The sequence below is a fragment of the Xiphophorus maculatus genome, chromosome 1, assembly GCF_002775205.1.
Source record: "Xiphophorus maculatus strain JP 163 A chromosome 1, X_maculatus-5.0-male, whole genome shotgun sequence".
Lineage (NCBI taxonomy): Eukaryota > Metazoa > Chordata > Actinopteri > Cyprinodontiformes > Poeciliidae > Xiphophorus > Xiphophorus maculatus.
Window position 1 is genome coordinate 10,261,726 of NC_036443.1, and position 15,353 is coordinate 10,277,078.

A 15,353-nucleotide genomic window follows, 5' to 3' on the forward strand; every position below is an offset into this window, starting at 1 on the left:
AGTTTCCTTACCTTTAGACCACACACAGCCAAGTAATCTTCATTACAAGGGTTGCCTGTGAGACTGAGCACGGTGAAAGGAACTGGGGCGGAGGCCAGTCGGGTCAGAGTTAGCTTCCTCTTGCTAGAGTCAGCTTGCTTCAGAAGTGTGGACAACTGCAGGACTGTTATCTGTCAACAGGGAGTAAAAAGTACAAAAAAGAAAAAGAGATCATCTGGTGTGCTACTAGCAAACCTTCCGCAATCAAATAAAAGTTTATCTGCAACAATATCTAATTTACTAGATTTGTAAAACACAGCTAAGAAATACATTCTTATAAATATGTAAAAGTACTTATTAGCTTTAATACAGATTGATTGTTCTTATTAGACTTTTGTGTATTTAATGCCCCATATTAAACTGCACCAGCTAATCTGATGGCAACACTCTTCTTTAACATTTAGTGTTGATCCAAGCTGTAGTTTTCCATCTGGTAGAACTGATTGCAGCTGACTTTCAACCAAGAGAGCCCGATAAGATTTTCGTTTTTATTTTAACACAATGAAAATCTATTTTTAAAATTTGGTCACCTGTTTGGGCTTGACGCTGTTTCCAGGTTACGACTGCTCCACTTACCTTCCCCTTTTCGTGGCTAACTGCAAGATGCTGTCGGCGGCCATGGGGTGAGGAGAGGACGCACATGGCGACCCGACGTAGGACATGCGCACTGATGAGCTGACGTATTGTTTGGCCTTGATCGCCGCTGTAATTCATCCTCACATTTTCAAAAGCTCCTTCCTGAGAACCAAGTGTGGGCACCTGAGAAAAAAAAAAAAAAAGAAATTTTCGCCCTTATGTGTATCTACATAAATTTTAACTATCAGGACATTGAAGTGTCTTCATAAACACTTTCAGCCCTTTAGTTATCGTACCATTAACTGGTCCGTCATCTCAACATTTTTATCTTGAGTGTGCAGTTCATTCAAGGCTTTCTGGGCCCGGCTGCTGCTTCCTACAGCGGAGGCTTGCTGGAAGTTAGTCTGGATGGCTTCCATCAAAAACATGAGCATTTCAAGTATGACGGCAGCAGTGGATGATCCCATCTGTCGCAAAAAAATGGGCCAAAACCACAGGTGTTGTAATGCACATTGAATGCACAAATAAATCTAGAGAAAATATAGGGGCACCACACTTGGGTATCATATGGAGTGAAACAAATGAAGAGATTTCTCTAACCACTTGTGCTAGCAACTCTTCCTGGCAGCCCTCGATGGTCTTGCAGACACTGTTTTTCTTTGGTCTTTCTTCATCACTGGATTTGCCATCACAGATTGTGACCTTGCCCTTTTCGGATGGAGAGGCGTTCTGGTGTCTGATGGCGCTCTCAGGCATCCGCATCTCACTCTGGAAAGCTGATGATTCTTTCAGAGTTGAGCTAATGCCACTGCTGGGGCTGCGCTTCACCAAAGCCTGTGGGTAAAAGTAAAACCAGTGAAAACTCTTTATAAAGTTGAGATTTAAAAAAAAAAAAAAGCTATAATCAGCAGAATGCTTAGTTTTAATCAATGCACACTTTGGTATTACATCATACACAGCTATTTCAACTTTAAGAGCTTTACAGTTAGGTTAATTTAAGTGTTTTCATGTCACTAGCTCCCTTAACTTTTTAAGCATTCAGTAAACAATCATTTGAGAAATGGTGATAGGTTAGGGGTTGAACGACTACATATTTTTTAAGGTCGACTACATCATGATAATAGTCGAGTCGATGTCGACTAGTCGCGGTGACGTCATAGTGACGTAAGCGCAAAAACCCTTCACAACTACTTGGAGGCTTTATTAGCTATTTTCACGGCAAATATTGACACCCCCCCCCCCCCCCCACACACACACACACACTCTCTCCCCTTCTCCTGCTTTTACTAAGTCTATTATGGAGATTCTTCGTGAGCAGCGGGGAAAAGTTTGTTGCACAAAGTCGGGTCTGACTTTTTTTTTCTAAACACCGGCTGATGCTGATGATCTCTGGATAGTTACTATAGGAGTCAAATTATCACACTGACTACATGGAGCTTTTGGAACATCACAAGCCAAACTTGTTATGAACGGATCCCGTTTGGTTACAACTGAATTCAACGAAACCACCTGCTTCTCCTCCGCCCGATGCGCGGCAGGAAGCTCTGCTGACTCAGCAGATTGAACGATTTAAGATATTTTCTAGTCAACGTCAACATGATAAAAGTCGAGTCGATGTCGAGTTGACTAGTCGTTGTGACGTCATAGCAACGCAAGACGCAAAGCTTTGGAGTAACGTACAGGCTTTATTACCCGTTTTCACGGAAAAATACGGCATTTATACAGAACAGCAACAAGTGAAACAACAAAACATCGGGATAGTTTATGATAAATAATAAGTTGCTGGGAAACCAACATTCAAAAGGAAACGCACATCTTTTAGATGGCATGTAAAAACAATAAAAAGAGGTGGCGCGGGGGCGGGGGTAAAATAAAGTTCACTCGCTGTCAATATTCTCTTCGCTAAGAGTTCGCTAAGAGCACATTGTCATACAAGGACCCAGTAATTTCTACCTGTTTGACAAGATGTGGGTTTTGTCCTCGATCTGTTTTGAAGACGCCATTTTGTAGCCAGTGTTCTGTCAGATCAGCTGTCAGAGTGTCATACACTCTGACAGCTGATCTGATGACACTTCTAAGCACGAAGTGTCATTCTTAGCCCGAACTCACGGCTATATATATGTCAGACAAGTATACACTGTCATTACCAACTACAGGCTTTTATTTAATCAGCAGCTGTCATTACCACAGATCTTTATTTAATCAGCAACATAACATCATAATGTATTAGTTAGATCGTCGTGACAAAGACACTCGCGAGCGGCTAAGTGACATCCTTAGCGGGAAGGGGGCGAGTTTTAGACGGCTTGTGTTTTGTAGTGGACTGCAGCTGCAACTCCATCTCCTTTTAAAAACACTGTAAAACCACAAATATGCATCCATCTACATATCATTTAAACTAATGTATTAACTTATTTTTCTTCTGTCTTGTGACGTATACTGTGCTGTCAGATCAGCACAGGCTGTCACCACCGGCAATCACATGACTGCGACTAGTCGACATGAAATGTAAAAACTCGCGAGACGTCCTAGAGTCGACTAGTCGACTAATTGGTTCAACCCCTATGATAGGTGGACACAAATTTAGTCCAAAATGCATTAAAAAGCTCAGTAAAACTAGGCTGTTAATAATTTTCTCAGATTAATAACCTAAATTTAACTTTAGGCATGCTAAGAGCATGTATTGTTACCTTTCTAAAACATAAGAAAACTGTGTGCAAACAACCACAAAAGTAAAATAATAATCATATACATGAAACTGCACCAAGCTCTTATTTACAATTGTAACAGACATTGAAGCAGACAACACAATCCACAAACAACACTGCAGGTCTTTGCTACTCCACAATAAACAATAAACACAGAAACATGTAGTGGATGGCTTTCTCTTCGCATGCACATTTACAAAACCAACATTACAGGTTAACTAGGAAAGCTGGGCTTTTTGCTACACGCTAAAACATAAGGTCAGGCAATTGTAGCATTTAATTCTGGCCACAGGTGTGGACTAGCTATAATCCTGATCAAATGAAATGACTGGATGGAAGTCAATGGGGGAATGACTTGCAAACCAAAGTTACCGCTGTTGTTCTCTTCCCATGATGACCTGAGGTATTCGGTCTCACCTGGCAGCTGCCATCCTCTTTGGCACCGCAGTCACAGAAGAAAGAGCCATATTTGGCATAGGAGATCTCATGGTCTTTGTGACAGACCTTGGCGCACACTGTGCACACACCTACCCCATCTACCATCTTACAGGTATGACAGTGGTACCTACAATAGGAAAAACAACAGATGAACGTCAAATGTCTGGTACATTAGCGCAGCAACTAGGCATGGGCCGGTTAACGGTATTGACGTGTTCTGAGGTTTGAACAAGTTGCGATTTGAAACACATTAAAATGTTCTGTCACAGGGTCACTACTGTCCTGATAAGGAGATGACAGAGGAAGTGTTTTCATTAAACTGGTTCCAGTGCTTGTGCTTGACTCTAGTGCTAGTTCTTGTTTCCACCAGGCCAAACTCTGGCTCTGGTCCAGCTCCAAACTGATGCTGGTGGTCAGCTAAACTTTGTGAGCTGCATGTTAAAAGCTGTCTTTTGGTTTGGTCTAATTCTTCAATAAAAACCCTGTAAACAACACAATCATAAAATGTCATATTAGCATCAGAATAATAAACTGTTTATTGTCGTCCCCCATGTAATTTTGTAATCTCGTCTCTGAAAATAACTAAAGGGATGCATAAGCTGTCGTAACAGCTGATTATTTCTACTGAGTCCATAAATATTACTTCAGACTTTGTCTGTCTTTGAATACTGCCAGGTTGTGAAAACAAAACTTGCTTTAAAAAAATAAACATTTTAAAATTTTCCAGCGCTCCTTGTGCAGATGAGATACTAGCTAAGTAAGACTAAAGCATTTCTCTTGATAAAAACACAGTTAATATTTCACAGCTGTGACATGTGGGTATGTGTTTGAAGAAATGTGGGGATAATTAGTTTCATTTGTGTTTTTGGACTGTCTCCGTAGTTTCATTTATTTCACATACACACAAAAAAACGCAGGAAGGGAGGTCATTTACTATGATGTAAAGACATTTCCCTCGCATGACTCTCAGTCGTGAACTGGCTTTAGCACCAGTCCTGGTTAAATCCTAAACCCATTTTCTATGTGAAAGTGCTGGTCTGAGCAGAGGATAAAGCAGAACAGTGGCAAAACTACAGCTGGCAAAGCTGCAACCATGCAACCTGCATGCCCATCAAGCAGCTGACCCAAACAGACCAACATTAAATAGTATCACTTTGTTGTATTTAAAGAGCAGAATACCAAAGAACGATATAACATTTTTGCAGAAACCTTTTGAAAACTGGTATTGTATTTAATGACCTTTAGTCTACATTTATGCTTTAGTTTGAAAATAATCAAAATAAAAAATCTTAGCTATTTCATAATAAATGCTATGATTAATGCTACATTGTGCATCAAGGTATTTTCACTCAAGGTTATCCTACCATGAGAATCTCTTACCAGCCAGTGTCTATTCACATTAATATGATAAAGATAAAGGCCTGGTGAGCGATAGATTGATAGCTTGCATTATCTTGACAAACAAAAAGTTTGAAGTGTGAAAAGATGCTTGGCAATTGTTTAGGAAATGTAAAATATATGGATTACAATTTCAAGTTGTTTTGATTCAAAGATAAGAGCAAACTACTGGATACAAATTTGTCTTTACCAGTGCTGGTTCATGAACTCCTTCTGAGTTATGGTGAAGGTGCAGAGTTTGTTGCAAAGTGAGTCTTCATCCTGTCAAGCAACAACAACATGTTTATTTCTATGTTTTGTTGTATACTGTACAAATAAATAATTAATCTTGCTCAGAGCAATAACGTGCTGCAGAATGAAATAAGTGACAAAAAATGTTGAAATGTTTTTAGAAATTAATGACTTTTTTTTTAAGAATACTGTGCACTCAAAGATGATTTTTTAAAAGATAAAAATAAACCATTCGGATACAAAAGTTATGCTACTATTATTATTCAATAAAACCGGAGCTGAAGCATGACATCTTACAGAGTCTTCTGCCTGGGAATCGTCCTCCTCCACTGCCAGCTCCTCCACCCAGTCCGAGTCCACTTCCATTGCTTTCTCTTCTCCCTCCACAAGTAGAGCCGAGGTGCCCTGACCGCTGCTTTGCCTCAGGGCGTTCATCACATCAGCCAAATAGGAGATTATGTGGCACGAGCATTCTAGCATTACGGCATGCTGAGAATGGAAGATAAGCACAATATCAATTAAAGCTAGCACATGCTTGAGAGCATAAATACAATAATTTTAAACAAATGAAATAAATATAATCAATTAGAACAATATGTTAGACATTTGGATGATTCACAGAAAAAAAGTTAAAAAAATAAAATAAAAATGAATTACCTTTCCATGAGATAAGTTGGTGCTAACTTTCTCCACCACATTCTTTTGTGTCAAATACTTTTTGCTGTAAAAAAATATACATTTTATATTAATGTACAAATACTTGTACATTGAAACATTTCAGGTATATGCAGTCACCAAACAAATACATTTCCTGAAAAATTTGGAAGGGCCCTTCAGTGAATAAAAGTGGCTCCTTACCACCTTGTCAGCCAATCGATCGCCGCCCGGTGAAGCTGCAGGTGACCAGCCCCCTGCCCTGCACTGGCCAGAGTTGCCATGATGGCCATGAGCTCAGGGAAACCCGTTCCATCTCCATTGGTCAACATATCTGTTGCCATGGGAATAAGTGTGCTGAGGAGGACGGTGCAGACTCCTTCGCCAACCTGACTGTTGTCACGCACAATGTGAGTGGTGAGCAGCTGCAGCAGCTGTCGGTTTTCCTGCACCACTTCCAGCTGCTCCGTGTCCTTGGGCGGCGTCGCCGTCATGCGGGTCAGCCAGGACTGCAGGCGAGACGGTTCCACACAGGCCAGCTGGGCCAGAGAACCACACAAACACAGCAGGCTTGGGTTTGGGCTCTTCTCAGCTACAGAGAATAAAATATTAATTACATTACAATTAAATTATTTTCTTGTTATTTGGCTTATGAGTTAAGATTTTCCATTTTTTCCTCCATTTGTTTCATTTAGGCCTAAAAAATTATTATATATTGTAAGTTCTTGCTTTCCATATAGATATTAAGACTTATTTCAATTTCTAATTGATCAAAACTGAGCATCAAGATACCTGGTTGTTTTAAATTTTAAATACATTCTGACAGTAAACTTACTGAGCTGGAAGAGCTTGGTGAAGAATTTCAACACTCTGTTACAGAACTTTGCAGACAGGTTTTCATTGGCTGTGGCCATCATAATCTGGACAAGCTCACCACTGAAAAAGAAACACATCATGTTACAGAAGAAGATGCTACATAAAGCTACCTACGGCGTCAGCAGAACCGATACCTGAATGAAAAGAATTCCTCCATCGCTTTTCGAACCTGGCTGCTCTCAAGCTGCTTCTCCAGATACTGCAGGCATTCCTCAAGAACCGACTCATCCAGGCCACTGAAAATACATCAAAGACCATTTCTGTTTGTATTCATCAACAACACAACAAAATATTTTCGTGATATTAAAAGCGACATGAATGAATCCTATCTCCTGTTGCATACCTGTGAGGGTCTGAGTGATTTGCAATGATATTGTAGCATCCTGTGACCAGACGCTCATAGATGCGGGCTAAGAAGGCGTCAGACTCTGCCGGGCCAAGAATGCGCTCCAGCGAGGTGCTGCTGATTTCTGCTACGCACTCTGTGCTGCTCTCCAGCAACAGGGGCAGCAGCGTGCTCACAACCTGAGTGGGATTCAGCTCTTCTGTACTAAAAGGGACGAACGACCAACAGTATTAAAAGGAGACGGCTAACAGAAATCAAGTCCTATTAAAACACTAAAGTTTTTTTAATTTTAAAACATAAAGAAACTGCAACTTACACGATGAGGTCACCAGTGAGGCGAACCAATGAGAGAAGGATGTGTTTTAGAGAAGAGGCCAAAGGCAAGGACTGACAACTCAGAGTCCCCAGATGAGCTGCTTGGATGGCACTGATGTAGCTCTCGGATGGGATGGTATCATTAGCAAACGCATTTCGCTGAGAAAAAAAAAAAGATAACATTTATTTCAGCAATAGAAATATTTGATACAATTTTTATTTAATTTCCTCATTTATAGATACATGCAAATGCACTGTATATAAATGCAGTAAGTTTTAAGTCAATCCTGTACTCTACCTTCCCTACTGACAGCTTTTTAGTGCTCAACAAAATTATTAATAGTCATCAGTATAGTGGGCAAACTATCGCATCATCTGAATTACAATATTAACTGTTCGCAACAAAGATATTTTATTGTCCATACCTTACATTGATGGTTATTAAATCTTTTGACAACTAAAAATCTGAAAGGTGCGGTGGACACACATATATTATGCACCTCTGGGACTTTTTATGATTGGATGGAGAGTGTGTGTATGAAAATACATTTTTAATTCCTGCCTTTCTACGAGCATAAAAGACAACTGTTTGACAAAGCTAATAAAAGGTGAAGCTAACATTTATATAATGTGACCAGATGCAGCATAAAGATCAACTTAATTAAAAAGCTCTGGCCAAAATTGAACTATATAAAAAAAAACAAGAAGTTTCTTCACTTACCCATGAGCCAATGTTGGGGAACTCATTAGTGTGGACGCTGTTCCAAGTCTCACATACCGTTTGTACAGCTGATGGCAAGTTCTGCATCAAGTTATGACCTGTAAAGTTTAATTTAAGATTAGGTTAAAAGTAATATATTACACAGAGTTGTCAAAGCAATTGTGTTATTTGCCTGGAGTTCCAAAAAATTAAAAACATACCCAGCAGGTTGGCCTTGCAGCGCGTGGAGCCAATGGACAGAACTGCAGCGTAACCTTGGAGCTTTGCATCAGTCAGCTTGTTTTCACCTTCCTCTGGGATGTTTAGCAGGAGGTAGGATCTAATAAAAGTTAAATCAGACTTCTTATATTCTTTTAATATTTAAGAAAATATGATTCAAGAGTAAACTTGAGCAAAGAATGGCTTCCACAAGTGGTTGATTCTTACCTTGTGAAGGCAGTATAAATGTCTGTGAGCTGTAGCGTAGCAGGCAGCAAGTTTTTTGTGACATCGGAGGACTTGTGGGCATCGGCCTCGATTGCAACCTTGGACAAATGCTCGTCTAATGAAACCTGGACTTTAGAGATGACTGCATCCAGAGTATAAATAGCTTGCAAGGAGGGCAGCTGATGAAGTGGAAGGACGACGTTCGGATCAACACTTGAAAAGGTGGAAATCTGAAACAGAATATTTTTGTCAAAGGGAGACTAGTTGGTATAGAATATTGTTTAAGGAACAAAGAGAGATGGTAGTAGTCAATACCTGTCTGGCAATGTACTCCTCTGCAAGCTCCACATCATATTTCACAGTGCTGCACTTTGATACCGTCGTCTCAACAAGAGATGCTGCTTGGTCTGCTTTCATTCCCTGCTTTACCAAGTGCTCCTGATGATGCAGGCAGAACAATGCCACAAAAACCACAAGTTAATAAAGATAAATCAGCACAACTTTAGTGTGGTGCAATACATTTTTTAATCCACAAATAAAATGTCTCTGAATATTCATCATTTTGGAAAACAAAATTACATTTTCAGTTTTAATGACTAATTTAAAGTGGAAAAAACATAAAAGTGATTATTAGCTAATGTCAAATGACACATACTTTTCCACAGTGACTCTTCTGCTTTTAAAACAAGCAGTAGTACTTTCAAGCTGAAACGAACCTTGATCCAGTGAACGTACGTAGACACTCGCAGACGCGAGGACCACCGCAGCGTATGCAAGATGTCACTTTCACTGGGGTCGCTGCAGCCGGTCTTCAGCTGCTCCATGAAAGCTTTGGAGGGTGGTAACACTCCCAGGATTCTCCAGAGTACCAGGAAGTAGTACTGAAGGGAGCAGGCCTCCTGTGTCGAGTTCAAACAGCATTAGGTGACGATGTAATGAGCTTACAAAGTCATCAATATGACATATTTCTTAATGGTATCTCAAATATTATCATAAAACTTCAATAAAATATCACCCAAAGCTTGTTTGCTCAGCTTGGACATGGTGAACTCACCACAGGAGTGATTGGTTTGCTCTCCTGTCTTCTGGCTGTATCAAACTGAGAGCCTGCTTCCAGGAGTGAGACCAGCCACACATATAGCTCATCATATTTAACTGCTCCACTGACCAGCTTTGGAAATACCTGACAAGATAAACAGTAAGAGGCTTCATTAACTGGTATTTACAGTAAACTGTATTATTAATAACTGTGTAGATTTGAAAGGACTCAGAAACCTTACTAAAGTTAACTGTACCTTACTATCCAACCTGCTGATGTCATCTTCAGATGCCTCAGGCGACAGCACACAGTAGAACTTGGGCTGAACATTTGAATCTTAAAAAAAGTATTGAAAATGAATTTGGAGTTAGAAAGATTTACTAATGTAATAGCAGTATAATAAATCAAAAGGTAGAGCAGCTTCATAAAAAAAAGGGCTGGAAGAAAATTAAGTGATTTTTAGGATTTACCTGCTGAACAGTGTTTGGCCCAGTTCTCCTCCACCTCTTTGAATCCATAGTAAAGTGGGAGACTACTACGTTTTCCACCTTCCTGAATAGAACCAGATGGCGGGGTGAGGAGGTTGTACTGCACCTGCAATGAAAGTTCATCAAACCGTTTTATTTTTAAACTAAGTAAAATATTTTATTGAAAAGAACAAGGTAGGATAATTTTTGTAGAAAAGGGACATGTAAAACCATAGATCCTAAATGTCTTAATTTCACCTAAAATGGAAAAAAACAAACAGAATTTATCCCCCAAAATTGTATGAACTGATTGCATTTTTAAATCTAGAAATTACTTTTATTTATTCCCAGGAACAAAAACAGTTTTCCATACTTTATTTCTAGTTGCATTTACTATGAAATTAAATTAAAACAAAACAAAAAACCACTTTGTATTCTAAATAAAATTTTCTCTATTAAGGAGATTCAATTTGTTGGTGAAACACTTGCACCAAACAATATTAAATAAGAATCTATCTGCAATGTACTGATTGGACAAATTTGTCCCACCATCTTAAACTGCAAAATTATGAAAATGTCCTGAGGAAAAAAAAACTTTGGGTACTCCAGTCTAAGACATACATTGATCCTTAATATTTGTAAAATCTGCGCTTTCAATTAAAAAACAATTAGTTAAATAAAGTATTAACCTGCTCAAAAAGGTACAAGGGAGCTTTGGAGTAGTGACGCATCAGGTAATCAAAAACCAGTAGCAACCGGGCCAGGTTGAGGGGTACCGCCTTCAGCTGGGAGTCCCTGCTCTGTGCCACTTCAATAATGGCCTGGGTGAGCATGGCGAGGACCGACCGTCGACCGCGCTCAGACAGATTGTGGAAAAGGAGCAGGAGCAACTGGAGGTGTTCCACATTAAGGTCGTCCTCTGACTGGACAGAGCCCTGGATGGTGTGCTGTTTCAGGGTTCCTAGAAATCTGGAATAATGACAAGTAAAAAACAGGAGAAGAAGAAAAAAAGAGGGAAATAAGCATGAATAAACTGGAATATTGTGATGTGTGATTACAGAAATAATAAACCACTGAGTTATGTCTTTATTTTATTAAACATTTAAACCTTTTTATAAACATTATTGCCCAAAAAAATTTTTTAAACTGCCTCTAATTATGTTTTTTTTGATTATGCATTCTAACAGTATAGCTAAGTGTGGTAATGACACAGGTGAACTCCACCTGAACACAATTATGGACAAAATCAGCCATTTATTTTGTTCTTACTTTAAAGAGTAAATAAAACCAATGAGTCAATCAGAAAGGTCACAAAGCAACAAAATTGCTTTAAAAATCTTCTAGTTGTGATGATAATTTAGAAGAATTCAAATTTCAGAATTTCTGAAAAATTTAGAGAGACCGATTAACCTGACAGTCGTGGTTTTGGACTGTGGGAGGAAGCCGGAGTGCCTGGAGAAAACCCACGCATGCACAGGGACAACATGCAAACTCCATGCAGAAAGACCCTGGGCCGGGAAGCGAACCCAGGACCTTCTTGCTGCAAGGCAACAGCTCTACCAACTGCGCCACTGTGCAGCTCAATCTACATTTTATTATGCAATGTAAAAAAAGGAGAAAACAAAACGAATAAGGTGCAGGACAAAATTACAAATTCTTAATCATTCCTTGCTAAAATGATTTGAGTACCTCGATTATTAAAGTTCCTCGAGGAAAATTTACCTGCCTCGAAGCTTTGTTAATTTATATTTTATAATTTAGCGCACCGTGTTACAGCTGGAACATTATTTGCATGTGCAGAGCTCTCACTTACGCCTCTGAGTTGTTGACGAAAGCTAAGTGTTAGCGGCATAACGTCCAATTTTCAAGTTCGGCCCATGGGGATTTTATTGATTTATGATAATGCCTGGGTTTTCATCATTTTTGGGGGGCCAATAAACATCCTTAAAATGACTGGTGCGATGCCTGGAGTACGGCAGCCTTGTAAATATTTGTTTACAACAGCCCTAATATGGACAGATGAATACTTCTATGATGATCCAACCTTTCCCAAACTTTCATGCACTCCGGCACATCTGGTTCTCCCTGCACGCTGGCTTTGTGTTGCCAGATGAGGAGAAGTCTGGAGAGGACGGACAACGACTGAGGGTGAATGTACAGAGGCCAGGGCCCTTCTGAGAAGGGAGCAATACCCAACTGTTGCAGGAGGGTGTTCTGTGAATGACAAGATGCAAAAAGAAATTATTCTCACCAGCCATTACTTTTTACTTATAAGGTACAAATGTCCCATAATCTTTAGGAAATGGTAGAGCATAAAAAAAATGTCTTGCCTGCAAAACCGGAGATGGAAGATCTGAGGTGACTAGGGTGTGGTTGAAGTGGTACAGAGCTAAAGCAAACACTTCATCTGAAGAACCTAAGAAACAAAAACATGACACTCTTTTTCATATTTTGAAAGCTATGAACAAAAACGTGTATTTTTGGCAAAACATACCTTTGACATCTTTATCCACGTCTTTGATGATGCTGGCAAGCGTCGCCATGTGCTGCTCTGTAAGAGAGACGCTGACGTAGTTGCGAATGAAGTTGTTCCTGGACTTCAGCATTGAGGTGGTGATGAAGTTCAGAATGCTGGAGGCCAAACTGAGGAACTACAAGAACAGTTATGACTCAGAGCGGCGCCACAGGATGTCGTTAAAAACTAAAACAACTATAAGCTCTTAGGAAATAGACCAATTTTATGAATATTTATGAAAATAGACGTGATTTACCATTTCAGGATCTTTCCGACCTGCTAAAATGTTGCCGTTCTCGCTTGGATTCTGCTTGCTGGGGCTCTTGAGTCTGGGTGACGTCTCCAGGGGCGGGGGAGGAGGAGGGGGTGGAGGAGCCACTTTGTCTTTGGTTGGTGAAATGGCCTCTTCAAACCACAGTCCCAGGATAGGTTCACTGTCGTCATCTGCCAAAGAAATTCAGGTAATTTAACCACATTGCTTCAAGTGAAACTGAAAAAGAAAAAATGTTCCACATCAACAATAAGCCATTTGTGAGGGTACAATAGAAAACATAAAAAGCTTCACATTGGTTCATGACATCTTTAGCAACACAAGCAGTGGACAACAGCCAAGGACCAAAGTAAATAGTGAATACTTTTTTTTTTCATGTACTAACCCTCATAAATAATCACAGAACTAAGAATAAGGAGGAATTTATAATTGAATAGAACTGCATCAGATTGCAAGAATGAATTATTTTTTTTGCTAAGCTAATGATAAAATACAACTGTATTGGTTTCCATGTGTTGCATATTAAAGCAAAAGCAAAATATTGAAATTAAAGCTATATTTCTTGACCTTAAATGTTTGAACAACCAGTTCCATAGAGTAAATTCTTAGTTTTCTTTCTTTAAAATATTTTTTTCACTCTCAGGTTCATGTAATGTTCTGTTCTAAAATCTGTTAAATAGCAGCTTCTGATTGAGCACATTCTTATTCATGCATTTGTGACACAGGCAACATTCAGACAAATGATACTAGGGTCACATTCCAACACTTTATGCAGAATACATATCTTGTTACTCTACAAGGCGACCTCTAGCTCACAAAAACGAAAACATCTCAGTGTCGTATTATTAAATGGGGGCATAATTTATAAGACAAAAATGTGTCAGGAGTTTAGATCTGACATAATGACACAAAAAATATCCATCAAGTGTGATAGACTGTTGCTGATTTCACTTTATGAACAAAAACTATGCTTTAAGTTGGTGGTCAACATCTTAAATGTTAATTTTAGGTTACTTATCAGGCTTATCATTGTGTCTAATCAAACATTTTTCCGTCTGTGTAAAAGGATGCCTAAGCTGCTCAGGCAAACAAGTTCCTTTAATGACTTTAACCTCAAAGTTCAGAACAGTAAGGCTGTCACACAGCTGAATGTTTACATATGCTGTATGAAAACATAATTGGTCCCTTTCTAAATCAGACTAAATGTTTATTTAACCCTGTTACATCCATTTTCTTTAGTATTTTTAAATTAGCTAAACAGGACATTTTTGTCTGATTTCATTTCAGGAAAAAGGGTTTTGTTCTTTTTCTCCCCCTTTTCTTAAGTGTATGGAAATGTCTGTTTTGAAATCTATAAGTTCATTATAGTCCTTTTCATAGAGCATTATGTTTTAAGAAGATGAGCTGTGACAAAGAACCTCCCAAGAATTGAGTCAGGAAAATAACATTTGTTGGCTTTGATATTCTTGCTAAGGAAAGAACACCAAGTTAGCGATCTTTAGTATGAAACAGTTGCTGAAACATAAAAAAGGCACAAAAAGATATCTAAAACTAAACTGCATTTCAAAAAGAGTTAAGCCTGGTTGCCTCTGTTCCTAATGTAAGCATTCAATAGTTGTTAACATACATAAGGCGAGTTACTATTAGAGTTCCTTTGGAGACATAATTAGAATCAGACAAAGATGGTTTCAGCAGGTCAGAGCTTTAAAAAAATGAAATAATTGAAAACTGGCCACAAATCTTTGCCCCTCACAATTTTAACAACAAACAACCTGGTAAATCCTATCCACATAAAAATACGTCAATTAACATACAAATAATTTCACCACCAACACAAACCCTTCATATTTGACAATTTAAGCCTCAATTTACTCCATCATGCCAAACCTCTCGTCTGTCCTCTGACCCACAACACACAAAACATTCAAGCCTGTCAGTGATGCTACCCAACAACAGTGAAGTCATTTCAAGACAGAAAAAAAAGAGAGACAGCTTTTATGTTTTTAAAAGAACATCACATCAAGCTGTTCTTCACATCTGCATGCAAAACACATAAATCAAAACTTTAGGTGACAGCAAGATGAAGCATTTTGTGTTTCAGACCTTCACGTACAACTTAAAGTGACTGTATTCAAGAATGATACCAATATTTTGATGTGGGTTCTGTTTTATTCAAGAGTCTAGATCTACCTCAATAACAACAAAAGGTTAAAATTTGAAAACTAAACTAATGACAAGTCTGCGTTAGAGGACTTGTAAAGTCACATTGGCTTTGGTGACTTAACTGCTAATTTTTTTTTTATCTTGAAATGTGACAAAAAAATGATCAAATA

General features: G+C 38.9%; 1 protein-coding gene across 4 annotated transcripts in view; it reads right to left on the reverse strand.

The window, feature by feature from the left end:
- The window catches only part of ubr4 (ubiquitin protein ligase E3 component n-recognin 4), a 51,223-nt gene that overhangs the window by 25,868 nt on the left and 10,002 nt on the right, over positions 1 to 15,353 (reverse strand). For 2 of the 4 annotated variants that reach the window (XM_023337374.1, XM_023337368.1), the window contains exons 15-40: positions 13,006 to 13,193; positions 12,729 to 12,885; positions 12,565 to 12,650; positions 12,279 to 12,448; positions 10,924 to 11,203; positions 10,238 to 10,361; positions 10,024 to 10,103; positions 9,783 to 9,911; positions 9,445 to 9,627; positions 9,044 to 9,166; positions 8,729 to 8,958; positions 8,503 to 8,621; positions 8,303 to 8,400; positions 7,583 to 7,740; positions 7,264 to 7,470; positions 7,055 to 7,156; positions 6,880 to 6,980; positions 6,249 to 6,636; positions 6,048 to 6,111; positions 5,688 to 5,879; positions 5,350 to 5,420; positions 3,741 to 3,888; positions 1,216 to 1,449; positions 912 to 1,082; positions 616 to 798; positions 12 to 170 (exon numbers count right to left, since the gene is read on the reverse strand). In XM_023337374.1, the coding sequence (XP_023193142.1) occupies positions 12 to 170; positions 616 to 798; positions 912 to 1,082; positions 1,216 to 1,449; positions 3,741 to 3,888; positions 5,350 to 5,420; positions 5,688 to 5,879; positions 6,048 to 6,111; positions 6,249 to 6,636; positions 6,880 to 6,980; positions 7,055 to 7,156; positions 7,264 to 7,470; positions 7,583 to 7,740; positions 8,303 to 8,400; positions 8,503 to 8,621; positions 8,729 to 8,958; positions 9,044 to 9,166; positions 9,445 to 9,627; positions 9,783 to 9,911; positions 10,024 to 10,103; positions 10,238 to 10,361; positions 10,924 to 11,203; positions 12,279 to 12,448; positions 12,565 to 12,650; positions 12,729 to 12,885; positions 13,006 to 13,193 (4,145 nt within the window). Of the gene's footprint in view, positions 1 to 11; positions 171 to 615; positions 799 to 911; positions 1,083 to 1,215; positions 1,450 to 3,695; positions 3,889 to 5,349; positions 5,421 to 5,687; positions 5,880 to 6,047; positions 6,112 to 6,248; positions 6,637 to 6,879; positions 6,981 to 7,054; positions 7,157 to 7,263; positions 7,471 to 7,582; positions 7,741 to 8,302; positions 8,401 to 8,502; positions 8,622 to 8,728; positions 8,959 to 9,043; positions 9,167 to 9,444; positions 9,628 to 9,782; positions 9,912 to 10,023; positions 10,104 to 10,237; positions 10,362 to 10,923; positions 11,204 to 12,278; positions 12,449 to 12,564; positions 12,651 to 12,728; positions 12,886 to 13,005; positions 13,194 to 15,353 lie in introns of all 4 variants that reach the window. The other 2 variants (XM_023337366.1, XM_014469186.2) reach the window with 1 other exon arrangement.